The sequence below is a fragment of the Equus przewalskii genome, unplaced genomic scaffold (assembly GCF_037783145.1).
Source record: "Equus przewalskii isolate Varuska unplaced genomic scaffold, EquPr2 contig_5313, whole genome shotgun sequence".
NCBI lineage: Eukaryota > Metazoa > Chordata > Mammalia > Perissodactyla > Equidae > Equus > Equus przewalskii.
In genome coordinates this window covers 70,967-98,080 of record NW_027227713.1, presented here as the reverse complement: position 1 = coordinate 98,080, position 27,114 = coordinate 70,967, and the positions used below count along the sequence as shown (strand labels likewise).

The following is a 27,114-nucleotide window of genomic DNA, read 5'->3' as shown; positions in this document are numbered from 1 at the left end:
TCGCCTCTCCTGTGAAGTGCTGCCACTCTGTCCTACTAGGCGATGGGATGACACGGCGCTGAGTGACGCCTGCCGGTGGGTCCTGGATGCGGTTTACGTCCCGCCCGCGGCTGAGGGCGGCCTGGTGGAGTACAGGCGGACGCTCATCGTCAGCTTACTCTTCAAGTTCTACCTCAAAGTGAGGCGAGGACTGAACAAAATGGTAAGTGTTTTCTCTGGGTCTCCGGGTGCCTTGACATTCTTGGGGGCTTGCACATGAAGGACTTTCCTGCTTGGCTGTGATAGCGGGGTCCTCAGGGTGGGGCTCCCAGCCCCCACCGCTTCCTCCTGGCCCCTCTCCCTCCCTGTCCTTCCCGCTCCCTTCTCCTTCACTCCTGGGCTGAGAAGGGGACAAGCTTGTTAATCGTTTGCCCTACAATTTTTGTAACAAATACTAATGAGCAATATCAAGTTGACTTCCAGTAGCAAAGAACCTTCAGTAAGTGACTTATATATAACATCTTTTCCTGTTTTAAAGAAAATTTTCTTGTTAAAATAACACCTACTTTAATATTTAGAAAATGTGAGTAAGGCAAAAAGGAGGAGAAAATCATTTATAATCCCATCACCCATAATTAGCCACTATTAATGATTTGTGTATCTCTCTAAACCCTTCTTTATGGGTGTGTATATATAGGTGTCACACATTTACATCTATAGAACTGTTTATAAAGCTTGCTTATTTCTCTTAGTAACAGAAACATCTTTCCATGTCGTTAAATATTCTTCAGTGACACTGTGACATAATGGTCACATGTCATGTTTATGGAGATATGTACCATTATGTGATCTGTCCCGTATTTTTGGATGTTTAGATTGTTTCTAGTTTTTTCCTAACTGTTTTTTTCTTCCTAACCTAGTTTAAAATTACTTCCACAGCAGTGTTTCTCAAAATATGACTGTGAGTTACTCCATGACTGTGAGTGTCCCCTTGAAAAGCCATGAGTTGAACCAGAAATGACAGACAAATGACCACATCCACATTTCTTTTATGGCTGAGAGCTTTACTGTGTTAGTTCAGCCAGTCTTTTTTTTATTATTTTTATTAATATCATTTATTATTCGTAGTATCATATTCTACTTTATTATCTACTCTATTACATATTACATAATGTATTCAGTGTATAAATGATCAGTATGTACCTAATATATTATTGTATATAGTATATTAAATATATTTTTTATTTTTCATCTTCTATACATTATCATATATTCTCTTACATATTACATATCCTATTATGTTATATATTCTACAATTATAAAAGAATTCAAGATATAAAGAAGAAAAAGTTCTAAAAATCAGCTATAATCCAATAATCCTACTATTAACATTTGGAATACATACTTTTGTATTTTTATTTTTTTTAATTACAAATGGGATCATACTGTACACACATTTTTGTAACTAATTTTTTCACCTAACTATATTTCATGAGCATTTGTCAACGTCAATAAATGCACTTCTTCAAAGTCATTTTTAATGACTGCAGAATGTTGTACCTTATGGATGTACCATAGTTCGTTTAGTTATTTCCCCGTTGTTAGATATTTAGGTTAATTCTAGTTTCTTCACGATCACAGGTAATCTGTACTTGAACATCCTTGTAGATGACTGACAAGTCGTCTTTGCCCACTAGCTCAGTTGCTTCTTGGATGTTTGCCCGGAAGATTGGCCTGGATTTGAAAGCACAGCATCCATTTAGACGTGTACATATTTCCATCCATTCAGAAGGAGGCCTTGTCGTGAAGGGATGTCTTCACCTCCTGGAAATGACACTGACTTCTCCGTGTGCATAAGCAGATGTAGCTGCTCTTCAAACACCTGCTGCCCGCCCAGGGCACTTGAAGCTCAGGGCTCTCCCCCAGCAGAACTGGGGTCTAATAACTGGGAGAACAAATTGGATGACTGTTTCTACATGTCTTTTTCCAAGCCAGACATTCAGATTGTAAAACGTGAAATCATCTTCTTTTCAGGATCCCCAGAAGTTTCCTGATATCCCCGAAAACTTCACGAGCGTTCTAGAAGATTTCCCCATAGAAACCCCCCAAGGCATTCAGATGTTCCAGGTTAGTCGGTAGGGTTTTGTTTTTAATCTGTCTGTGCACTCAGATGTGTGCATTATTCATGTATCCCCCTCTTTTCAATAACTGTATCTTGTATTACTTGTAAAGATAAACCTACTAAAGCCAGCTGATGTTACCCATTGTCACCCACACATGACGTGCTTGATTCAGCTTTCATGTTTTTACTCAAGGCTACACAAAGAATTTTGAATCTCCTCCACTATTTTCAGTTTGGTTGCTTAAAATTTCCTCCTTTTCTTGGCCAAGGTCTGCCTGCCTTTACAACCTGACTCAACATTTATTGCTTTTGTGTACAGGCCCCCAGTACATAGTTGTATATTCTAGTTCTAGGTCCTCCTGGTTGTGCTGTGTGGGACGCCGCCTCAGCATGGCTCAATGAGCAGTGCTGGGTCCACACCCAGGATCCGAACCAGCGAAACCCTGGGCTGCCGAATCGGAGCTCCAGAACTTAGTCACTCAGCCACGGGGCCCACCCCAACATTTACTGCTTTTAGAAAGCCTTGCCTACTTTACTACAACCACTCTGAATCTCCCAGGACCTTGTGTATTTTTCCTTGTACTATATTTGTTGTGTAAGCTATTTTTTCTTGTGAGACAAAGTTGACCACGTTATTTTAATGTGTGTTTGTGTGCGTTCTGATTCCTCAACAAGGCTGTAGACTCCTTGAGGACAGGAACGATGTCTTCTTTTTTGTTGGGGAGAGGGGACTGTAACCAGGAGATGTCCCTTACTATAACACTCAGTGGATATTTATGAACTTTGACTCACGGATGTGGATACCCAATGGCCTATAGTTTTTCTTGACTTGTGAGTAAGCCAGATGCATTAGACCCAGTTTGCAGTGCATGAGAATGTCTGGCAGTAAAATGACTTGCCTTGTTCATTAACAGTGTGTGGATCCCAAACAACCTCCACAAGACCCGGTTGGCCACCCAGTCATGCACCAGTCAGCCATTAAACATGCCACAGGGGAAGCTGTGTTTGTTGATGACATGCCCCCCATTGCCCAAGAACTCTTCCTGGCTGTCGTCACCAGCACCAGAGCTCATGCAAAGATCGTGTAAGGAGATAAAAGATGTGCCTATGTGTTACTGAAATGCATTTAAAATTTCGTATTCAAATTGAGAGCTTATTATATAAGTTAATTAAAAGTACTCATTTCCTCTTCTGGATGTGATTCAGTCATTTTTTAGGCATAGTTATGAAAGAATTTATGGCCAAGAGTCAAAACGTTTGCTAAATACCAGCACTTTTAACACAGAATATGGTCCATTGTAGTTCTCGCTGTGGTTGAGGAATCGTTTATATTGTACCTGAACTTAGCCCTGCAACTTCAACGTGTGCTTTCCAATTTTCCCTCCCAGATCAATTGATGCTTCAAAAGCCTTGGCACTTCCAGGTGTGGTTGACGTGATAACAGCAGAGGATGTTCCAGGGAACAATAACCACAAAGGAGAGGTTCTCTATGCACAGAATGAGGTGTGGGATTCGTGGGTGGCTGCCTGTTCAAATACTCTGCTGGCAACACCAAGATGATTATTGGTTATGACTGTAACATCCATGGATTCATGTCCACATCCACAGACTTGCAGGAAACCACTGACTCCACCTCAGTAATTCTCAAATTCTCTCCTGAATTGAGGACTCTTGGGGCCAGCCCAGTGGTGCAGCAGTTAAGTTCACATGTTCTGCTTCAGCGGCCCAGGGTTTGCCAGTTTGGATCCTGGGTGCAGACCTACACGCTGCCGGTCTAGCCATGCTGTGGCAGTCGTGCCCACATAGAAAGTAGAGGAAGAGGGGCACGGATGTTAGCTCAGGGCCAGTCTTCCTCGGCAAAAAGAGGAGGATTGGCAGTGGGTGTTAGCTCAGGGCTAATCTTCCTCAAAAAAAAGAAGTGTGGACTCTTGAGATTCTGATAAAAGCCATAAGCCCTCTCAAGGAAGGCTTCTAAAAAGTCATGAAAGTCTTAGAAACAACACAGAGCATAGGACGTTAAAAGAACCAGTGGAATTTCAGGATGACTGGATTACTGTGTGTGATACAGGAGTAGCGAGGAGTGCGGCTGAAGACAGTCATAGGCCACATAATTCAGTTCTGCACCGAGTTTTTGTAGCCCCTAAATCCCACTGAAGCTACTGTTTTAAATCTATCTTCGTAGGTAAAATAACCGTTCCTGTAGTCACGAGAACCCAGTGGGCAAATGTAAGAATGTGGGAACAGCAGGGCCTTTTAACGGTTCTGTGTTTTAGCTAATCACAGGTGGCTTTTCTGCAGGTAATTTGCGTGGGTCAGATCGTCTGCACCGTGGCTGCCGACACCTATGCTCATGCAAGAGAGGCCGCTAAAAAAGTGAAGATCGCTTATGAAGACATAGAACCAAGGATCATCACAATAGAGGTATTCAGGCCCCTTGTACCTTCTAGAATGACTAGAGTGGGCTGCTTTTGGCAGAATTCAACCCATAGAGTCACAAAATGGTGTAATTTGGGCTCCGTCTACCCTTCGTTCAGCATTATCTGTAGTTTTAGAGAGAAGGTTCTGGCAGTCCACGCCTTGAGAGGTAATGCTGAGCATTTTCGTGCCTAGAGCCCGCTTCCTTCCTCTGTCCACTTCTCTCCCGTGGCCTCTTGCCCAGCATGGCCTCAGAACACAGATAAACAACACCAGAGGAATGTCCCTGTGACCTCACATACGGACATCATCCGAGGGAAAATCCGGAGCGCTGTGAAACTCAGACCCACTATAACATTCACTGAATTACAGCTCGCGTCCTCTGTTTCTCTGCGCACTTCCTGCTTAAGCAGGAGCTCCAGAGACAGAAGACTCGGATTCGTGGTCTGACTCCATCCTTTAACAGGCTCTTAATAGCAATGAAAGCTTTGACGAGTTACTTAAACTTCTCATACCTCTGTTTCCTCATCTGTAAAATGGGAACCATGAAAGTACCTACATCAAAATGTCTCTGTGAGGTTTAAATGAGAGACTTCAAGTAAAATGCTCAGAGCAGCATTTGGGACACAGAACACAGTCAATAAATATTAGTTGTTATTTTGTTTTAGTTGTTATTATTAATGAGGTCAAGATGATGTCCGTGGCGCTGTATATCCCCAGTGCCTAGCAAAGCGCTGAACCCATAGTAGGTGCTCAATAAATGTGTGTGATGGAGGGATAGGTGGATAGACGGGCGCGTAGGCAATATGAACCCGGCCAAGGAAGATGCAGTCTCCATCCTCTTTGATTCTCCTCTGTTTCTCCCAACAGTTGCCAAGTTCAGGTCTTTCCCAGTTGTCCCTTAAATGCCCTTAAGTCTGCCCCTCTCTTTTCATTCTCACTTTCATGTCCATCCCACCCTCCAGCCCAGTCCTCACCACCTTATTGTCAGATTCACTACCATAACCACTCAGAGAGGCTCTTGTACTCCATTTCGACCAGCTACCCACCACATTAACTTTTCCAACCCACAAAGTTCATCAGATCACTTCTCCTCTACAAGAAACTCCCCTTAGAGAAGATTCTTAGTATGGAACTCAAGGCCCTTCATAGTCCACCCTCAGTCCACCTTTCAAGCTCATCCAACTGCTTCTTGATAGAAAGCCTCTCCCCAGCCAGCCCAGCTGTGTGCTCATTTTGGCCCCTCAGCTTTGTTTCAACCTCAGCTTTTGCTTTATTGACTTCAGATGATTTCCCCTCCATTCTCAGCTGTCCTGATCCTGTCCAATTCAGCACCGAGCTTAGGTCCCCTACACAAGGCCACCCCTGAACCTTGCTGGCCCTGCCAGCCTCCTCCTTCTTGGCCTCTCTTAACTCTATGATCTGGCCTCCTCACCACAAAGTTGGCCCCTTAACACCCAACTGCCCAGGTTATCACTCAGCAGCCGTGTTTCATATATCCTTGTCTCCGCCTCAGCTTTCTCCAGAGCCCTGAACAAAATTAAGGAGTCACCAATGCCTGTGATCCATCTTAGCCCAATTTCTGCTGACTCCCCACTGCTCAGGTTGCCTTGGGGGGTGAAGATCTGATAGGGCAGAAGCTTGGGGTTTGGATGAGGATGAATGGCTTATTAGAATGTGAAAAACCCTTTTTTCTGTTTTGGTCTTGTTTGTTTGTCCCCTGCAGCAAGCCCTGGAGCACAATTCATTTCTTTTTGCTGAGAAAAAAATTGAGAAAGGAAATGTAGAGCAAGGCTTTAAATATGTTGATCAAATCATTGAAGGTAGGTGGCCTTGCAGGAGAAAGGTGAAGCCTCTCAAGCTGAAGACTCAATGCACTCACCTGGTTCGAGAAACCCCGAAGCTCTGAGGAGAGCTCCTCCATCCTGTGGTTTTTAAATCACAGTTTAAAATGCACAAATGCTAAGTTCACAGCTCGATGAAGTTTTACGTTTGTATGAATCTATGTGAATACTACCCACATCCAGGTGTAGAACATTTCCAGCACCCCAGAAAGCTGCCTCGTGCCCCTCTCAGCAGCAACCCTCCCGAAGCTCTTATTTCTGACCTTTATGGCTGTAGATCAGTTTTACTTGTTTTGACCTTCGTGTAAATGGAATCGTACAGTGTAACTTCCTTTGCGTCTACTTCTTGTATTCAACGGTATGTATGGAAGATTCGTCCATGTTGTTGCATGGATCACTAGTTCTTTTTCATTGTTCAGGAGTATTCCATTGTATAAATATTCTAAAATTTATTTATCCATTCTACCGTTGGTGGACATTTAAGTTGTTTTCAACTTGGGGCTATTATGAATCCAGTTTCTGTAAATACTATTCTACATCCTTTGGCAAACCTAAGCACTCATTTCCAGTGGAGGATGCCCAGGAGTAGAATTGCCGAATAAAAGTGTTTTTATATGCTCACCTTCAGTAGTTAATGCCAAACATTAAAAAATCTGGATACTATTATTTATATGTTTGTTTTGACTTCCTGCACTGGCTAAGACCTAGTTAATATGATTTTTTTAAAAAACCATACCCAAATCCCACCCTAGGCCAGTGAGATGAGAACCTTGAAGTACAAGGTCGGAACATCAGTATTTTTTTAAAAGCTCCCAGGTGGTTGACTCTAATGTGTGGCCAGTGTGGAGAGCCACAGCTGTCTCTACTGAGAGAATGGCTACTCTGTTAGGTAAGAGACAACAGTAATTTTCACATCATCCATTACCCACTTCTAAATAACTGTAACGGCAAGTGCCGCAAGCTTTACCTTTTACTAAAACGTGGGAGAGACCTTTAGAATACTTGTGTCCCAGCGCCATTCTATTTAAATAGAAAAGGTAGACTGCCTCCCAATTATAGAAACAATTCACTACCTCAGAAGATAATTAGATAGGGAAGATAATTAGATACAACCGGAAAAGTCCTGAGAGACGCTCAGAGGTTTGACAGTATCCACACTTGTGCCAAACATTCATTACTCCAAAATGGGTTTTGTGAAAGAAACAAAATGAGATTTTACAAAGACTATAAATTTGGGCTAAAGGTTATTTAGTAATAATATAAGACCAGCTAACACTTATCAGGTACTTACTGTGCCAGACACCACGCTAAACATTTTACATGTAATATATTATTTAATGCTGAGAACAACTGTAGGAAGTGAGTATTATTATTCTAAGCCTATTTTGAACCCCTAAGTATTTACTGCTTACTATTTAATATGCAAGCAGAACAACTCTGAGAAGGAACATATCAGTCACTCCGTTTTACAGAGAAGGAAACTGAGGCCTGGAAAAGTTGGACAGCTGGCTGAAGTCTTGTATCCAGTCAGCAGTAGAGCCAGGACTGGAGGCCAGGCCTGGCGGACCCCAGGCCCTTGCTCTTAACCACAGTGGTACATTTTCTTTTAATTTTTATTCTCACACTAAGGGCAACAGAGTGACAAGGTGCTAGCTCTTGGTCATGCAGGATTTTGGCAATTGTGGGAGTTTGAAATTTCGGCGCAAGTGGGAAATTTGAAATATGAAAGGAATCTGGAATTTGGGCAGAAATGACTAAATGACACAGAGAAGTGGTGTCATGCTGTGGCTGAGAGCACGGATCCTGGAACCAGGTCACCTGCCTTTGAATCCCAGCTCTGCTGTTTCTGACCTTGAGGCCTTGGGCAGCTTCCTCGACCTCTCCACGTCGGTTTCCTAATAACGCCTGCCTCATAGGGTTAGCATGAGGATTCAATGAACTAGTTATCTGTAAAGTGCTAGGCCTCAGAACAATGCCTTGCAAACTGTAAAAACTATTAATTTTAAATTAATAATTAAATTAAAAAACTATTAATTGTCAAATAAATTTGGGCTTAGATTAAATTCTATGTACACATGCGGAAAGCAAACTGTTTTTAGTCAAGGGGGCCTTTTTGCATGACCGACATCTATCGTCCCAAGAAATAATTTCAAGAAATCCTTTTCTCCTGGTAAACAATTCACTTATTTTAACAGCACAGTCTTCTAGCTAGTTTTAAAGTAAAAATACTGCCTTCCAAATATTTAAACTAGGGCCAAATACTTCTCTTGGTACAGCCCACAAAATGATAAGGATGTACTGAACAAGCCAAAAATCTCAGCTAAACCAGGACGAGCAGACTAGTTTTAGGTTGGGGAACAATCTCAGCTCTGCCATTTTAAACCTTTGTGTCCTTTAGCAAGCTACTTACCCTTTCTGTGACTCAATTATCCTGATATCATCTAATTGAGGAATATATTGTTATTAACGCCCCCCGCCCCCATTTTACAGATGAGGATGTCAGGGTTTAGTAACTTGGCCAAACTCACTGAGCCACGAGATGACAGAGCCTGGATATGTGGCTGTTAGTCTGCGTGCTCAAGTCCAGCACATCACAGATCTCACCACCCCACTAGACAGAGGAGGGAACTGAGGCCAAGAGACGGGAGTGAATTCCCCAGTGTCATGCAGCTGGCTGGGCACAGCGAAGATTAATTAGAAAAAGTGGTTTAGCCAAATGACATAAAAGTCCAGCTGTCCATAAACTGAAGCCCCTCTCTCTCTATACACCAAACAACACCGAGAGCCCCCAAGTTGGGACTTTCAACTAAACCTTGTCCTGTGTTTATGCTTTACAGGTGAGGTCCACGTGGAAGGACAGGAACATTTTTACATGGAGACACAAACTATCCTGGCTATCCCAAAAGAGGAAGATAAAGAAATGGTGTTACACCTTGGAACACAGTATCCAACCCATGTGCAGGTAACAGGATGTTTTTGGAAACAGAGACTGCAGATGACATGAGATATGAGGCCCTTAAGGCAGACCTTCCACTCTAGGAGCCGTTTGATTCCTCCCCTCTCCGCGCCTCAGACTCCCTGCACACTTACGTTAGCTAAAGTCCAGAATGAAGAAAATGGGGCAAATATTCCCCTAAAAGGACAGACCTTTCCAATAGATCTGAAAATGTTGCTACCTTCTGAAATACAGGGCAAAGTTCATCTTTCCCATAACAATTGATTGTGTAAAACTTAATCTCAGAGAGGACAAAGCCTTAATATTATGTCCCCCTTTCCCCTTGTGGTTCATCTGCGTTGCTTCTCTACGTGAATGCTTTCGTGTGTTGGTGGTACATGTGTATGTAAATTTCCCTTTGTGGTTCATCTGAGTTGCTTCTCTACGCGCATGTTTTTGTATATTGGTGGTGCACATGCACCTGTAACGGGATTGCATTTCCTAGACATTTTCAGCTCAGTGCAGTAGCACATGAATTCCAGTCCTGTTCCAATGGCTGAGAAATAAGGCATTGCTGCCCCAAGGCAAGTAAAGAAAATCCTCTGACATTCCCCTCTTCTGAAAGTGTGGAGTTGTAGGTCCTCGAAGAGTGCCAGGCACCGGGGGACACTCAGACACTTCTGCTGGGAGAAGGAGTAATGACAAGCGTCTCTGAGGGGGAAAGCCCGGGCTCCCTGGTGGAGCACAGTGAGTTGGTACCTTGAGGTCTGAAGGGATGGGTAGGCTGAGTGGGAGGAAGAAGCTACCAGCTGCCGTTCAAGGCAAAATGGAAGGCTGAGGGGACTGATGCTGAGCTGCGATGTGGCTGCAGCCTCTACAGTTGCAAGTTTTAAAGTGAACAGAGGAGGAGCGAGGAGATATGGGCTTTGCCCCTAAGCAGCTACATGATCTTCGACAGGTCGCTGGCCATCAGTATCTGTTTTTGTTAACTGAGGAAAATAATGAAGATCACCTCTGAGGTCTCTTTTGGCAGACGGTGTGTGGCTCTGGGCTCCAAATGGGTGACCAATATGTCCCAACGTCGCCCTTGCTGTCTACCATCCACATCTCCTGGGGTGCAGTCAGTCAGCTCCATGACAGCAGGCATTTCCCAGGAGTGACTAGGGCACTGGGTATGCACAGTCCATGGCCCAGAACCGGGGGCAGTATCAAAAGCAGGCCAGCAAGGATTTGAAAAGACATTTCTCCAAAGTTCTATGAATGACTAATAAGCACATGAAAAGATGCTCAGCATCATTAGTCACCAGGGAAATGCAAATCAAAACCACAACAATACCACTTCACAGCCACTAGGATGTCTGTAATCAAAAGGACAGCCAATAACAAGTGAAGAGGAAGTGGAGTAATTAGAACCTTCTTACACTGCTAGTAGGCATGAAAACTGGCACAGCCAGTTTGGAAAACAGCTTGGCAGTTTCTGGGGATATCAAAAATAGAGTGACCATATAACTCAGCAATTCCCCGACTAGATGTCTACCCAAAAGAATTGAAAACATATGTCTACACGAAAACTTATACACGAATGTTCACAGCAGTGTTGTTCACAACAGCCAAAAGTCCATCAACTAATGGATGGACACGACACAAATGTCCATCGACTAATGAATGATAAAAAAAGGTGGTCTATCTATGCAATGGAATGCTATTTGGCCATAAGAAAGAGTGGAGTACTGGTACATGCTACAACGTGGACAAATCTTGAAAACATAAAGCTAAGTGAAAGAAGCCAGTCACAAAATACTGCATACTGTATCATGCTACTTAGATGAAATGATCAGAACAGGTAAATCTACAGAGACAGAAAGCCCATTAGTAGTTGCCTGGTGCTGGGGGTGTGGGGAGAGCTGAGGTTGAGGGGAGAATGGCAATGACTGCTCAATAGATGCAAGGTTTCTTTGGGGATACTTAAAATGTTCTAAAGTTAGATTAATGACGATGGTTGCACAGTTCTGTAAATGTACTTGTTGAACTACTGAATTTCCTTTACTACGCAGAGGGGAAGTACACGGGTGAGGAAATACACTATTAAATTGTGCTCACATGGCTTCCGGGACTCCCCTCTTGCAGGAATTTGTGGCTGCGGCACTAAACGTCCCAAGGAGTAGGATCGCCTGCCATATGAAAAGAGCTGGAGGAGCCTTTGGGGGGAAAGTGACCAAGCCTGCTGTGCTAGGAGCTGTCAGTGCTGTGGCCGCCAACAAGTAAGAGTCACAGTGATAGCTGTTAACGTCAGCAGTCCTGCAGGGCAGATGCCTCCTCCGTTCTTCCAGCCCTGCGCCCCACCTCACATCCCATGGGTCATGGCCTTTCCTTTCCAAAGGAGGTGGTGAGCGCGTGGGTGAAGGAGCAGTGGACCCAGAGCCAGAGGACCTGTGTTCAAGCCCTGCTCTGCCCACTCTCTCCCACTCTCTCTGGTGCCTCGTCCAGGGCGCTCTGAGAGGGTGTCTGAATGTGGGGGGCGAACTCACACAGCTTTGGTTCTCAACCCCTTCGGCCGCAACATCCCCCTTAGGGCAGATATTTTAATCCCCTTTTAGTATCCCAAAGTGAAATCCATAATAATAAAACCTCCTTATATACGTAATTGCAAAATAATCATACAATGCCTTAATGTATATAAAAAAGAAATGAAAGTAACATAACCAAATACTGTATCATTTCAGTATCTGAATTCTCAAACATGACTAAAACAGAATGATAAAGTAATAGGCTTCTCTTTAGCTTTTAATGTCTCCACAAACTTCCAAAATGTTGCTTAAGGCATGTTCCTATCCCCATGGGAAACCACTAAACCAGATTATCTCAAGCCCCTTTCCTCATTTTACATCTCCACAACTTTATGCAGCATCCAGCATATTAACAGAGTCGTTTCCTGTAGGACTGGCCGCCCAATCCGGTTTGTTTTAGAGCGTGGTGATGACATGCTGATAACTGCTGGCCGCCACCCACTCCTCGCAAGATACAAAGTGAGTGAGAGTGAAAATTTCGGGAAACTGCCTAGAACGTTGTCCTATGATAACCAATCGATATTGAAGACAATTACTAAATTCCATACCACTTGAAAGGGATACTTGGATACTGCCTAAAAGTAACCAGAACTTTCTGGTCAGTTGGGATCATGGTCAACTTGGGCACCATCCTCAGTGTTCCTCTGGTGACTGTCGCATCAGGGCATGTGCATGAACTAGGTCTGGATCCACCAGTGGGATCAGATGTGTTTGTGTACAGCAGGGCCTGGCTGTAAAGGACTCCTGAGAAAATGGTTTTACTTGTTCTATCCCTTTGCAGGTTGGATTCATGAACAATGGTGTGATCAAAGCTGCTGACGTTGAATATTATATCAACGGCGGATGTACTCCTGATGAGTCTGAGCTGGTAAATAAGCGATACGCCTTTCCCATAAGTTACCAGTTTAGCTGTACATGTCACACTTTATTTGCATGAACTTTTCTCTTTCAAATGGATAAATTGTGTGAAGAGTTTGAGTTAGAGATAAAATTTAGATATGTGGTTTTGAATATTTGATAGATGTGAAGTTTTGTTTGTTTTGCTTTAATTTAGGTGATAGAGTTCGTTGTGCTGAAATCTGAAAATGCATATAATATTCCTAATTTTCGGTGCCGGGGTAGGCCTTGCAAAACAAACTTGCCATCCAACACTGCCTTTCGAGGATTCGGCTTCCCCCAGGCTGCAGTGGTAGTGGAAGCTTACGTATCTGCTGTGGCAGCTCAGTGTAACTTACCCCCTGAAGAGGTAGGTAATCAATCAGAACCTCCGAAAAAACTCTGACTTCATTGGTTCAGATATATCCTGAGCACCTACATATAGCATTATGTCAGCTTCTAAGTAGATTCAAAGAACTAAAGGACATCATCTGTGTGTCGGTTAGCTTTTCTGTGTAACGAGTCAATCATAAAACGTAGTGGATTAAAACAAATAGCATTTCTTCTGATTCTGCAGGACAGCTGGGTAGCTCTTCCCATGTGGGCTAGTTCAACCGGAGTTTTATGGTCTACGACAGCTTCACTTACATGTCTGGTGGTCATTGGGCTGATTAGTCTAGGGGATGTCTCAGCTGGGAAGGCCCGTCTCTGCTCCACAGAGGCTCTCTTCCTGCAGTGGGCTAGCCCAGGTTAGTTCTCATGGTAGTTCAGAGACTTCCCAAGAGTAGCAAGAACATGGCAAGGCCTATTGCACAAGCACTTTTCAAGCCTCCACCTTTGTTGCGTATGTATTGTCCCATCGGCCAAAGCAAGTCCCATGACAGTCCCAGAGTCGATGTGAAACCACCCAAGGGCATGAACAGAGTGGAATGATCACGGCCATTTGTGCAAACGTCCTACCTCAGGTCAAGATTTTGAGGAGCTAATTTGAGAACAGTTAAGAATAAGGAAATGTTGTGTAGAGTAAAAGAATGTTGAGTCAGGAGAATTGCCTCACCACTAACAAAACTTGTGACAGGGCTAATAATAGTATCTACTATTTCTCAGGGTTATTGTAAAGTTACTTGAAATAATACACTTAGCAGGCAGCCTGGAGCGTACGAAGTGTTCAATAGTCATTATGTATGGTTAATATATATTGTGTTCTATCGTTATGATGATTATTGTTATCATTGTGTTTATACATTTACACTTGTACTTGCATATCGATAGCCATTTAAATAGTTGTTTCTTTTTCTAGAAGGGCTTTCTTTATATCAGGTATATAACAAAAAGGTATGCTTCAAGTTTTATTTTAAATTCCATTTCATTTTCTTGTCATTCAGGTTAAAGAAATAAACATGTATAAGACAATTAGCAAAACAGCCTATAAACAGACATTTAATCCAGAGCCCTTGCGAAGATGCTGGAAAGAATGTCTGGAGAAATCCTCATTTCATGCTAGGAAACTGGCTGCTGAGGAATTTAACAAAAAGAATTACTGGAAGAAGAGGGGGCTTGCTGTGGTCCCCATGAAATTCACCGTTGGGCTTCCCATGACCTTCTACAATCAGGTGAGGCTGGGAGAGACGTCTTCTTGCCAAAAGCTCTTTTCCACACGACTGGCTGTCTGAAAAAGTCGGTCGTGTGCAACCAGGCATGGTCCCCTCAGGGGGGAGAAGGAACTGGGGGCGTTCCCTGGAGCAGGAAACAAAGTGGCTTCGGTCACGCATTGGGGACCACAGGTATCAGGGCAGCCCTGGTGCGACACAGCACCGAGGACCTCAGAGAGCAGTCAACAGATAGAGTCCAGCTCAGGGGGCTCTGGCCTTGCTGAGGGCCCCAAAGCTGGGTTTAGGGTACGGGGTCAAGTTTCAGATCCACGAGCGAATTGGAGGAAACAAGAAGATCCCTTTCTCTCTTTCCTAATTTCTTAATGACAACAGTAGGGTCATTTGAAGATGGAGTTTTCAGAAACACATGAGCACAGAATCTTGGAGTTACTATAGGGACTACTGGGCCCTCTTTTTTAACTTCACTTTAAACAGTTTTACTTGGGGTTCTGATTCTCTCTTTCATTTTTTCCTTCTCTCCCCATCATTCTTTGAAATGTCTCCATAACCAAACCCAAGCAAACCAAAGAATACAGGCCTCCTCACCGTGTGGATGAGGTGTGGCCACACTCTCTCTTACTGAAATTATCTTCCGTGTCCACCGCTCCTCGGAGTCTGCCATCAAGGCAGAAGGCAGAATGAGAGGGGAGGGGGAAAGGCGGGGAGCTGCAGGCTCGGCACGGACGTCAGGCCTTCCCGAGGCGGTACCGCTCGAGCCAGAATCACCTACAGACCCCCTTTAAAGGAAGGCATTCTCTGGACTTTCAGTGGTTGCTGCAACTGTTTATTTTAATGTAATTTAACTGTGTAGAACCACAAAGCAAAGAGTAATATAGCTCTTATGCCTTTATAAAACACAAGCAAATTTGGAAATTAAGTAAAAATAATATTTTAATGCCAGTAGTATTCAAAATAGCAACATGAACTTAATGTGGTGGCTCATGTTGCTCTTCTAAAACTAAACCCTCACTCACAAGATGCTGCTGCTTCCAGCCGCTGCTGTACAAGGCGTTTGGAAGCCTTCATCCTAAATGTCTGTGGAGGGCGTGATGTCTCCCTGTGGCCCCCTTACCTCTAAGATGCCTTGTCAATGAAAGCAGTCCTGCTGGTGCTCATACAGCCGTCCGCACAAAGTCTAGCGTGGGCTCTGGAGGCTCTGGCAGTGCTCGTTCACACCTGGTCCTCATTACTCTCGTTGGATTGTCATGAGCTGAGAGCACAGAGTTTCAGAGTTGTTGTAGAGAGCTTGATGGGCCTGAGAAAGAATGCCGTCTCGCACCTAGGAGCCTGGGACGGCTAAATTAGTCCATTTGCTCTAAAGGTAGTTTCATGTGCAGGGAGCGCAGAAGAATAAGCTTTGGAGAAGCAGCTCCCAAGGCCCCCAGGAGGCAGGAGATGGTGGAGGGAGATGAGCCACCATTCGTATACCGACGTTGATGGTTTTCAAGTCTGGGGCTCCTTGAAAGGGGTTGTCCGTAGCCACCAATAATGGCTTTGTCCTCCAGTATAAAGAATGAAAGATGGGCTCAGTGAAGCAAAACCGTTCACCTGGCGACCTCAGCCTAATGCACAGCTACCCTTGGCCACACCGATCTCCACACTGGTGTTATAATTAATTCCCCCAGGCTGCAGCTCTCGTCCACATCTATCTCGATGGCTCTGTCTTGGTGATTCACGGTGGCTGTGAAATGGGACAAGGCCTTTACACCAAAATGATTCAGGTGAGATGAGTACCTGTTTCCTCCCTTGTGGAAGAGAATAGTGTCGCACAGTCGGTTAACAGCTTTTTTCCTGTTGAGCAGGAGAAGTACTGTCACATTAAATGCACAGGTCAATGGTGAGACTCATGTTGATTTCAGGAACACAAAAATGCGGGGGGGGGGGGGGCGATGGGAGTGCGTGTTAGAATGGAGGAAATATGTCATATTATTCTTCCTGCATACTCCAGAACCAAGCTGTTAGGTCTTCTGAAAAACGTGATTCCAGTTTTCAAAGATAAAGCACTTTCAGCTTTATGACAACTGCTCAAGGCAACACTGTGTTAATTCAAATCTTCATTAGAAATAAATGTGTTTAATAGGATGAGAAATTATGTTCTTAGAATTCACAGTCTGCTTAGAAACTCACCACAACTGACTAATATTTGTACTAATTCAAAGAAGTGTTTCTAATATTGTCGAAAGATCAAGAGGTTATTTGCAATCCCTTCTTTTATAATATTAAATAAGAATTTGTTGAATATGAAATTTGAATTAAAAATGTGGGACAAGGGCAGATTTTCTCTCCCACTGAAAAATAGAATATATTTTCTTTAAGGAAAGAATATTATTTAATAGCGTGCTTGGAATTAGGAAATCACAAAAATCCACAGGGCCTTCTTTGAACATATCTTGCTTCTTTACAATAAAACCCTTATGGCTACAAAATGCCCCAGAAAGGAAATAAAATCTGCTAAATTGTCTGTAAACCACAAGGAGAAGATGCAGGTGAAACAGTGAGATGGAGACCCCAGCCTTGCTTGCGTCTGTCCTACTAAACCAGACGCCTCAGAGTGACCACATGGCTCCTTGACATTGGTGTAAGAGAAGGCACAGAGAGTCTTCAGTTGGCCGCATGTCTGAAAAGCAGTGTATCTTTTACAGTGCCATTTAAAATCTTCAAATTCACAATCTACGTATAAGACTTCAATGTTTGTCCCTATAAGATAGCCAGGGTTTTTTGTCAACTTTTATTTTGTTTTTTATTTTTTTTTGACGAAGATTAGCCCTGAGCTAACTACTGCCAATCCTCCTCTTTTTGCTGAGGAAGACTGGCCCTGAGCTTACATCCATGCCCATCTTCCTCTGTTTTATGCTTGGGATACTTACCACAGCATGGCTTTTGCCAAGCGGTGCCACGTCCGCACCCGGGATCTGAACTGGCAAACCCCGGGTCACCGAGAAGCGGACCATGCGAACTTAACCGCTGGGCCGGCCCCAGATAGCCAGGTTTTATACTCAGTTCAAAAAAGAATTAAATGGTTTTTAACCTGGTGGGAGGGAGGCTTAGAGACAAAGAAATAAGTAATATTTTTCTTCTGCTTCTGGCAGGTGGCTAGTCGCGAACTGAACATCCCCCAGTCGTACATACACCTGTCAGAAACCAGCACAGTCACCGTGCCCAACACTTTCTTCACGGCGGGCTCCATGGGGACAGACATCAACGGGAAGGCTGTGCAGGTGACTGTTCTCTCAGTTCTCAGTCACCCAATAACAGTGCTGCAAGGGACCCTGTCCCACTCCTTTTATGGAAGATGAAACCGAGGCCAAGAGAGGTCAAGTGGCAGGGTCTAGGTCACTAATTTCTGGCAGAGCTGAGACTCCAAGTGGTTGCAGCTCCCTCTATGGGTTCCTTCTTTCCTCCCCAAAATCTACCTATAATTTTTCTAATCACTTTCAAATAAGTAACAACCCATTGATCACTTTTATTTGCAGAATCCATCTCATCTCAATAATTAGAATGTCCAGCCGAAAACTCCAAAACGTACTTGAAATTGCAGTGTCTCTGCTACTCTCCAGCTTGGGCCTGCAGATAGAAAGGGGGTGGAATAGCTTCTCCCCACTTCCCTCCCTGCGCTTTCTCACACACCCATCCCCCAACTCCTGCCCCACTTCCTAGCCTACGTTTCAGACCCTTGTGAAGTCCAAGGCAGAGAGAGCACAGAGGTAAGAGGCAGCACAGGCCTCAGCACCTTCCGGCCTTGCTCCAGCTGACTCCCTCCCTGTGGATGCTACTGTGAGCTCCTTACAGGGTCCCTTCTGGGTAACTGACATGGGCGGTGCCTCTCCTGTGGCTTTAGCCACTGCTGACCTGCCCCAGCCCCTCCCTGAGCCCCAGGCCACCTCCAGCCTCTTTCTACTGAGTTACCTCCCCCTCTTTAGGAAGCTGTTATAGGTGGAGTCCTTTTAAAATCTAGAGATCAGAGGTTACCAGGAGCTGGGAGGAAGGGCAAATGAGGAGTTATTGCTTACTGGTCCCAGAGTGTCTGTTTGGAGTGATGAAAAAGTATCGGAGAGAGAAGCAATGGTTGCAGAAAAAAAAATACAAATAAGAATAAGATTATTTTAAAAAGTCAGTGGGCGAAGTTCAACTTGCAACTTGAAAACTTCTTTTCATGTTGAATATTGCCAGGCCACCTTTGAGACAAAATAAAATTCTGCCTCTGAAGTCTAAAAATGTGGAAATCCGAAATGGAACCTTTGCGCACACTGGCCTCCTTGTCTGGTTTGGGCAGAGCCGTGTCCAGCAGACCCAGAGGCTCCCTGGAGGGAAAGGAGTGACAACTTGTCGTCTGATTGCCCTTCAGACAGTCTGCAGCTCTTCAGTGGGCTTCCATGGCGGGTTGCCCACTAAGACCCGCAGCTTCCTGAGGCTCTGGAGTCTTTGTCAGTCAGCCATCACTTCAGACATTCCGAGGAAACATATGGCAAACGCTGAGGCCCCGTTGGCTGCAAAGACGACAGTGGCTCCAGCCTTGCTGTAAACAGACTCTCCGTCCGCTGTGGAAGATGAAGTTGTTAACTCCAGAATTCTTTTTAAAACTGAAGTCATTCGTATGGGAGTAAAGTCTCGGAAATGGCTGTAAGAGAAAAATGCCTTATAGAAAAAAATTCTGCATAATTTCAAATCAAAAGCAGGAGTAAATGGATTAGGTAAATCAGTAAACATTGGTTCTTTTAAGTCTACGGAAATAGAGATTAACTGAGTATTAAATACCTCAAAGCAAGGAAAGCAGCAAGGAGGGAAGATTGATTTCATTTTGGTTTTGTCTTCCAATTTTGTCTTAAAATGGAATGGTTAAACATAGAGAATTCAGTGAATCAGAAAAAAGTTACCCTAGGCGAGATCCACACCACGGGTTCTACCCAGGACACACGCACCTGAGAAGGCCATGCGGGCCGTGGGAGTCCCGCGCCCTCCCAGAGATGGCCCTCTGCCACCCCGGTGACCTGTAGACCTGTGTTCAGAAGTAGACGCCCGGCATCAGGGCCTCCCGGCCCCAGAGCCTGCGCAGCAAGCTCTCTGAGGGGCCCTGAGCACCTCTCACCAGGCTTGAGATGGAGGAAGCCCTGGCTGCCTCCTCCCTGAGAAGATGGAGGTCCCGGCGCACCAACGACCGTCTCCAGTGAAGGCCTCTCCCTAAACCAACCCTGCAGTCTCTTCACCTCCGACCCTTTGACATCGCAGAGGTGGGGTGGGACAGTTTGTGGCCACTTACTCTGCATGTCCTGCTTAGGAGGTCGAGCGCCTTGGTTTGGAATATGGGGCTATTTATCTTCTGTTGTGCTGGTCTCATCCTTTTGGGTCCTTAGCCTAAAATGAGTCAGGAAATGTCCCTTAACGTCTTGTTAATAAATAATAAATTATTAAATAATAATAAAGAAGAAAAAGAAACATAATGGCAAGTGTCACAAATCAAAATAGAGGAAGTCACGGGAAGAGAAAGTGAAGTGTTGGGTGCTGCCTGAGGCAGCAGGGAAATCAGGCAAGGCACTCCTGGGGGACCTGGAGCCTGACCTGGAGCGTGGTCCTGGCTGCTGCCGGGGAGGGCGCTGTGTAGGAGCTTGGGAGCAGAGGGAGCTCCTGTGCTTGTGCTGGAGGAGCTGCCAGGAGGCAGGGCGGCTGGAGCAGAGAGCAAAGGGGAGCGAGGTGGGAGAAGAGGAAGAAGGAGCTGAGGGTGAGGTTGGGTATAAATGCTCATCGTTGAAGCTGCCTAAAGGGTACGAGGGGGGAGTGTTGTACTAGTCTCTCTACTTTTGAGTGTTTTGAAATTTTCTGTAATGCAGAGGAAGCTGGAAAATCAGTTTCTGGCATTTGGAGCTTCAATAGGGGGTGGGGACCCTACCAAGGAACAGAAGGTAAGAGAATTCTCCATCCAGAGAAGGGCGTTCAGGAGGTCACAAGAGAATGACCAATGTTCTCTGTGATATCTCACTCTCCTCAAGGGAAAACCGATCTTAGGAGCCCGTAGACTGTTGAGTGTGAAGTGACGCGCAGGAGGACGTGGTCAGGCCCAGAAGGGGAAGGACAGCAGATACCGGCACAGGCAGGAACTCGACAGCTTACGTTTGCCTAGATGTGGCACTCTTTGGAAGGTATCCACTTGAAATGAGGACAGTGACTGAAAACCAAATGAACCAGCAAAGATAGATTTATGAAAACAAGGATCTTCCTAATGCGCCAGAAGCCAGAGATCAGTCCCCAAAGAAGGGATGATAGAACAGAAGGAACAGAAACCAGGAGAGGGTATGAAGGAAGTCTTGAGGCTGAGATGAATAAGTTAGAGCAGACATGTACAGAGATTTGTGTCTGAATTAAGACTGGAAGCCCAGCTGGGGCCACCGACATCCAGGACTTAGCAGGTGTAACGTCAGGGGCCCAAGATTCCAGCTCAATTATTTTTTATTTTCATTTCAATGACAATCTTTTAAAAATGAAAACAAACACATTTTGCATCACCAGAATGATCACTTTATCAGCGAAGTATTGCCATGAGATCTCTGCCCACATTTGGGACCAAAAAGTACACTTTGTGTCAAGACAAGAAGAAAAGAGCAGAGATAGACTTGCTACGTAAAGGATTTTTTCTTGCCCGGTGCAGAGCAGATGACTGCAAGGTAGAAGGTTCAAATGAAAATCCAGTGGCACTTTACACAAGGAGAGTGGAGACATGTGCCCCATCAACTGGCGTGTGATAGGCACCCGGAGCTCCAGAGTCTGTGACCCAAGTGGTCAAGACTTTCTCCACGTTCCAAGCAGCAACTGAGCTTCAGAAAAACAGCAGGATCAATCAACTAAATTAATGTTGTTATTTTGAATTTTACTGGTATGTAGGTTGGTATGCACACTTTTTAATTTTTGCTTTAGAATTATAAAAGAGCTATAACTCTATGCAGACTGTACCTAGCTTTTATGTTAGCATGTATTTGAATGACATTCTTATAGAACTAATTTTAAGTCTACGCTGCAGGATCCACAAGAATATTTGTTTCCTTCAAAGGGATTCCATACGTTACTCGTGTTTAAAAAACCCTGCTGAGAGGACTAGGGAGAGGTCCACGAAACTGACAGTCTGCACTTGAATTGATTTCAATGCTTAACATTTTGCTAATCCCTGTGCGTTTTATTTCTGACGTTGTTTCAAATGTCGATGTTTAGAACGCCTGCCAAATTCTCATGGCCCGTCTTCAGCCAGTCATCAGGAAGAACCCCAAGGGAAGCTGGGAGGACTGGGTGAGTGTCCTCTTCATCAGCCCTGCCTGGAAAAGGCCACCCCTCCAGATGGCCAAAGTTCCTTGGGGGCTGGTTGGCGAGGCCCATTCAAGAACAAAACATTTATTAGCGTTTACTCCAGCTTTTCAAAAGTGTGAAAAAGCTGTCTGTGTTCACTGAAACTCAGCTTTATCTCTGAGCCTGACTTGCCACAGAGCAGGATTACAGCCTGGGCTCCCAGGCTTGCGGCCCCGCCTCTTACTGCTGGACCTGAGGGATAGGTGCCCCCTCGGTTCCTCAGGGCCCTGGCTCTCTCGCCACAGCAGTGGAGGTAATAGCAGTCCTCATGTCACAGGAGCATTCTAGTTTTAATAACAATCCTTACTACAATTACCGTTAGGGTTATTCCCAGCCCTGCCGGTTTACTCCAGCAGGGAAGCTGACATAATATACTAAGACAGTCAACCGAATTATTTGGGTAAAAAGCAGGGTCAAAATACATGCATACATAGGGGTGTGTGTATCTAGTTGTATGTATACATACATGCCTATGTCCATACTTACGTACGTAAGTCCATAAAGATGGTCTAGCCCCTTTCCTAATTTAAAAAGCCAAAAAGGGTGAAAAGTAGTAGACTTTGCGCTGTGCAACCCCCATAAATAGAGGGTCCCCAGCGCACAGCTAGCAGCTGCCTTGAAGCCCCTCCCTTGAAAAGCGTGACCTGCGGCTTGTACAAGCGTAAGTCTCCTTGAGGTGAATGCGGGCACACAGCTCGGTGCAACGAGAGGAGGCAAGCCCCACATGGAAGGCATTTTTCCTTATTTTTTTCTCATATTTCTTTGTATCCAATCATCTGTTCCAGATTGCAAAAGCCTTCCAGGAATCCATCAGTCTCTCGACTACTGGATATTTCAAGTAAGGGCCGTTTTCACTTTGGATTACACTTGGGCAGGGGCGGTGCTCGCTCATCAGCCTCACAGATGCCCAGAGCACTGGAGCTCAGCTGCACCGCCCAGCCTTAACCCTTCTTCAGTCATGGGCCACGGGAGTGGGGAGGGAGAGCTGGGGAGTGCAGGGACTCCTTGGGGCAGCCGCTGTTCACCACCCAGGAGGGACACCACAGCTATCTACACACACTCCGACCACCCCAGTAACTGCGCGCTGGAGGGAGGGGTCAGACACCAGTGGGCCTCTCCCTGTGTCTGCGTGGTCCTCTTGCAGCTCTGATCAGCACAGCCCCCCCAGCCCCCGACCAGTCGCAGGAGAAGAGGGAGGAAGGCCTTCGGCCCCAGGGGAAGGGGGTGCTCTGTTCATGTCCAGGACCACTAGTGGGGCAAGCGCCTGTTCCTTTCACTCCTGACTTGTCTTCTCAGAGGCTACCAGACGAATATGGACTGGAAGAAGGAGGAAGGGGACGCTTTTCCATATTATGTCTACGGAGCATCCTGTTCTGAGGTTGAAGTCGACTGTCTGACGGGGGCTCATAAGGTAAACAGCAACATTCGTGCTGGCCATCTTCATAGTACAGACAAACACATTGATGTGTTTTCCCTGCTGTGCATAACAGTCAACTTGATCCTGCCACTGGAAGAACCAGGGACAGATCTGCCATCCTAGTAAAGATCTGTTCCAAATAAGTAATCCCTTCTGTCACGTGTTTTTCTCTCGGCACAGCTCCTTAGGACCGACATCTTCATGGATTCTGCTTTCAGCATAAACCCAGCCCTGGACATTGGACAGGTGTGTGTTCCCAGAAGCACCCCCACATGAACTTCTGGTCAATTCCATTCAGTACATTATTTTCCGGAGTCCTCTGAACACTGTTTATACCTGGTGCAAGTGTTCTGCAATATATATTATGGATTACACGCACACACAAACACACAAGTAGATAAAATATTGGGACAGAATTTCAAGAAAAAGTTAACAATGGTTGTCTTTGCATGGCAGGAATGTGTATGACATTCTGCTTTATAATTCTTGGTGTTTTCTAATTTTTCTTCAATGAACATTAATATGTCACAAATAGGGAACGTTGTATAAATACATAATGATAAATTTGCGTTAGTATTCATATTAATGTTGAATTTAAACAGATTACACAATTTAGAGAATTATAAGGGGAAAATGCTTAAACACAATTTTTCCCCTCTTGCTGAATTTAATTCTGATTTTTATCTCACAAATAAATAAAATTAAGGCACCCAAAGTCTTTTTAAACTTCGAGTTCAAAGCTTTCCAGCTGTTGGTGTGGCTCTGCTTCCTTTGTGGCCTGGTTACTCAGGGCGGGGCCAGTGGACCAGCCTTAGCCCAGCCCCGATCTGCCACCCAGCTCCGGGGCGAGGCCAGGCCACTGGTCCGCAGGCTACACCTGAGCAGCAACCTGGAGCCTTGAGCGGCTTGGCCTCCAACCCCACAGACAGATGGTGCTGTCATCTGCTGACAGCTTCCCACCACCTAAGTCCTAAGAGACTGGTTTTCATAGCTTGGCCAGTGGGCTTTATAAGGAATAGTTTTATTGGTCCCTCAGTGTTTCTCCAAATGTGGTCCTCAGACTCTGCAACAGAAGCACCGACAGTGTTGTTTGGAAACGTGGATTCCTGGCCTCCCCAGGCCCAGACCTGCTCCATCATAACTTTGCTGGGCTGGGGCTTAGAATCTGCGCATTTAATCTGCGGCTGAAACTCACCTTAAGGCTGTAAAGTGTGAGAAGCCCAGCTAGCCCAGGCCCCCCTCCCCTCCCTGTGCCTCCCTGCTCCCAGCCGTCCCTGCCTCCTTGATGCTTAAGCAAAGGCAGAAAGGGAGATGTGATCAGGAAAGCCCTACATTTGTCACGTTGGAAAATGAAAGAAAACAGGTGTGTTAGACTGGAACTCTGGGACTTTGATCTTTTCCTTTAGGGACAGGCATTTGGAAATATCCAAATTTAGTGTTTAAATTTGTTTACCTTATTCCTAAATTTTACGTTCCAATAAAATGCAAACTACAATTCTCTTTCAATTTTTATAACCTCCAGGCAGACACTCTCTTTAAAAGGGACCTTTCTCTTAGAGCATAATAGTTTGTAAATAGAAGTCAACATGGCTTTTAATAAAAAAGATATAATTTAATAAAAGTATTTAATTTAATAAAAAATGTTTCTTCCAACCCACTCTGTTTAACACTGATCTACTCTCCATAGTAACTTCTAAAGGGAAGTAAAGAAATCCAGATATTATAATAAACTACATTGTCCTGGTTCCATTTGTGCTAGTTCATGTTCCTTTAACGTTAGCTCCTTTTTCGTCTAGTCCAACAGACGTTTATTGAGAATCTGTGTACCAGGCACCAAGCTAAGAACAGAATACAAGAAGGCCAGGCCTCAGGATGTCTGTAAACTAGTGAGAGAGGTGAACAAGGAAAATGCCCTCTGAGTGCCCCTGTGATGGGGGAATGTGTTCAAGATGCAATGAGCCTGGAGGAAGCACTTCCTAAATCCACCCAGGGGCTGGTGGGGGTGTCCAGAAGGCTCCAAAGAGGCAATAATTCTTCAGCTGGGACTTGAAGGATAAATAGGAGTCTGTCAGGTGGACGAGCTGAGGTGGGAGCAGTGAAGAGAGTCAGGACTGCATTACAAAGACCTGGAGACCTGAACGGATCTGGTGTAGTTGGAGAATGACAGGGAATTTGACAAGTCAGGTCCCTGGAATGGGGGATCCCTGAGTGAGAAGAGCTGGGGATGAGGCCAGGCAAGATGGCAGGCACCAGACCCTGAAGGACCCTTTATAAAATCCACCACGGTGCTTTCAAGAACGGCTTACTATGGTTCAGAGCTCCATTTCAGTCACATTGGAATCTTTATTCAACCACTCTCATATACTTATGAACTGTGGAACTTCTGCCTGTAGATTGAAGGAGCGTTTGTTCAAGGCATGGGATTCTACACCATAGAAGAGCTGAAATACTCCCCGGAAGGTGTGCTTTATTCTCGGGGTCCGGATGACTACAAAATCCCCACTGTCTCTGAGATACCAGAAGAGTTCTATGTCACCTTGGTGCGTTCCCAAAATCCCATAGCCATCTACTCATCCAAGGTAAGAACTGAGACCTCCGTATTGGGTTTGCAGGGGCTGCGATAACAAAATACCACCCACTGGGTGCCTTAAACAGCAGACATATATTTTCTCACAGTTCTTGAGGCTGGAAGTCCGAGATCAAGGTTTGATTTCTTCTAAGGCCTCTCTTTGGTTTGGAGATGCCACTTCTTCTCACTGTGTCCTCACATGGTCGTTCCTCTGTGTGGGCACGTTTCTGATGTTTCTCTCTGTGTGTCCTAATTTCCTTTCTTATGAGAACACGAGTCATTGGATTAGGGCCAACCCTGAAGACCTCATTTTAGCTTAATTCCCTCTTTGAAGACTTTGTCTCCAAACAGTCACATTCTGAGGTACTGGGGGTTAGGATTTCAACATATGAGTTTTGGGGGACACAGTTCAGCCCATAACAACTTATTCTTTCAAGAAATCATGAAAAACAGTTGCTTGCTCCTTTGAATTGCAAACCCCAAAAGGAAAAGGGAAAAGAAAAGCAGACCCGTGACAGAGGGGTGCTCACCAACTCCGAGTAGAGTCTTCACTCTTGAGAGAGATCATGAAACAAATTTAGATCAAACAAGAAAGGTCAAGGAGGAGTCACACATCTTGGTTCATTAGGCTACGGGTCACCGTGAGATAAAACTGAAATTGTAAGCAAATTTCACCAGCCCAGAGCTTTCTTTGCTGCAACCTTCCCACATGTCCTCCAGACTCAGTTCTTTCTTGCTCTCACTGCCTCTTGCCCACCCTCCCCAAATCAGAAGGGACTTCTAAACCAGTTTCTCACCAACTGTTCGCTCTGAGACGTTAATAGCCACTGATACAAGAGGTGTTGACCTCATGCTTCCTGGAGCTCATGGGCTCTAACTGGCCCATAAAGACCTATACAAGGGTTCTCAAACACAAGTGTACAAGAAACACAACGTCTCCAACTCACGTTCTACTCAGAGCCCACATCTGGCCAGACTGATGGCAGCTTTAACCTCAGGTTTTCAGGGAATTCTCTCTTTTTCTTAGGAGTAGGTCAAGGTTGGGAGGAAGGTGAGACTTCCTGTCTGAATGGCCTCTGTCTCCACTTCTGCACCAGACTTTGGCCAGGGACCTCTCTAAAGACCACCCCAACACGAGCCTGCCTCTTGGGGTCTAGCCACCTCCCTGCCAGTTCTGCTCCTAACAAGGCGCCAGACCTCTCTGCTCTCACCCTCTGCTCCTCACCTCAGAGGAGGCCTGTTCTTCCACCAGCTCCACCTCTCCCTCAACCTTTGCTCCAGAGTAAAAACCAGAGCCTGGGGAGCCTTTACCGATGCTGGCATTCAGCACACACCAGGGATGCTGGCATTCAGCACACACCAGGGAAGTTAGCGAGTGTGAGAACTTTAGCAATCCTCTCCCCAGAGTC

The 27,114-nt window shown here is 45.1% G+C and overlaps 1 protein-coding gene across 9 annotated transcripts in view; it reads left to right on the top strand.

Moving 5' to 3' along the window:
• The window catches only part of LOC103541147 (aldehyde oxidase 4), a 60,187-nt gene that overhangs the window by 27,624 nt on the left and 5,449 nt on the right, over positions 1 to 27,114 (top strand). For 4 of the 9 annotated variants that reach the window (XM_070606796.1, XM_070606798.1, XM_070606799.1 and 1 more), the window contains 19 exons: positions 40 to 202; positions 2,014 to 2,106; positions 3,016 to 3,185; positions 3,490 to 3,604; positions 4,400 to 4,522; positions 6,243 to 6,339; positions 9,198 to 9,322; positions 11,423 to 11,556; positions 12,234 to 12,321; positions 12,644 to 12,730; positions 12,917 to 13,108; positions 14,124 to 14,351; positions 16,016 to 16,111; positions 17,480 to 17,608; positions 21,588 to 21,662; positions 22,505 to 22,557; positions 23,016 to 23,130; positions 23,317 to 23,382; positions 25,530 to 25,715. In XM_070606796.1, coding sequence (XP_070462897.1) covers positions 40 to 202; positions 2,014 to 2,106; positions 3,016 to 3,185; positions 3,490 to 3,604; positions 4,400 to 4,522; positions 6,243 to 6,339; positions 9,198 to 9,322; positions 11,423 to 11,556; positions 12,234 to 12,321; positions 12,644 to 12,730; positions 12,917 to 13,108; positions 14,124 to 14,351; positions 16,016 to 16,111; positions 17,480 to 17,608; positions 21,588 to 21,662; positions 22,505 to 22,557; positions 23,016 to 23,130; positions 23,317 to 23,382; positions 25,530 to 25,715 — 2,335 coding nt within the window. Of the gene's footprint in view, positions 1 to 39; positions 203 to 2,013; positions 2,107 to 3,015; positions 3,186 to 3,489; positions 3,605 to 4,399; positions 4,523 to 6,242; positions 6,340 to 9,197; positions 9,323 to 11,422; positions 11,557 to 12,233; positions 12,322 to 12,643; positions 12,731 to 12,916; positions 13,109 to 14,123; positions 14,352 to 16,015; positions 16,112 to 17,479; positions 17,609 to 18,560; positions 19,829 to 21,587; positions 21,663 to 22,504; positions 22,558 to 23,015; positions 23,131 to 23,316; positions 23,383 to 25,529; positions 25,716 to 27,114 lie in introns of those variants that run through there. The other 5 variants (XM_070606797.1, XM_070606801.1, XM_070606802.1 and 2 more) reach the window with 3 other exon arrangements.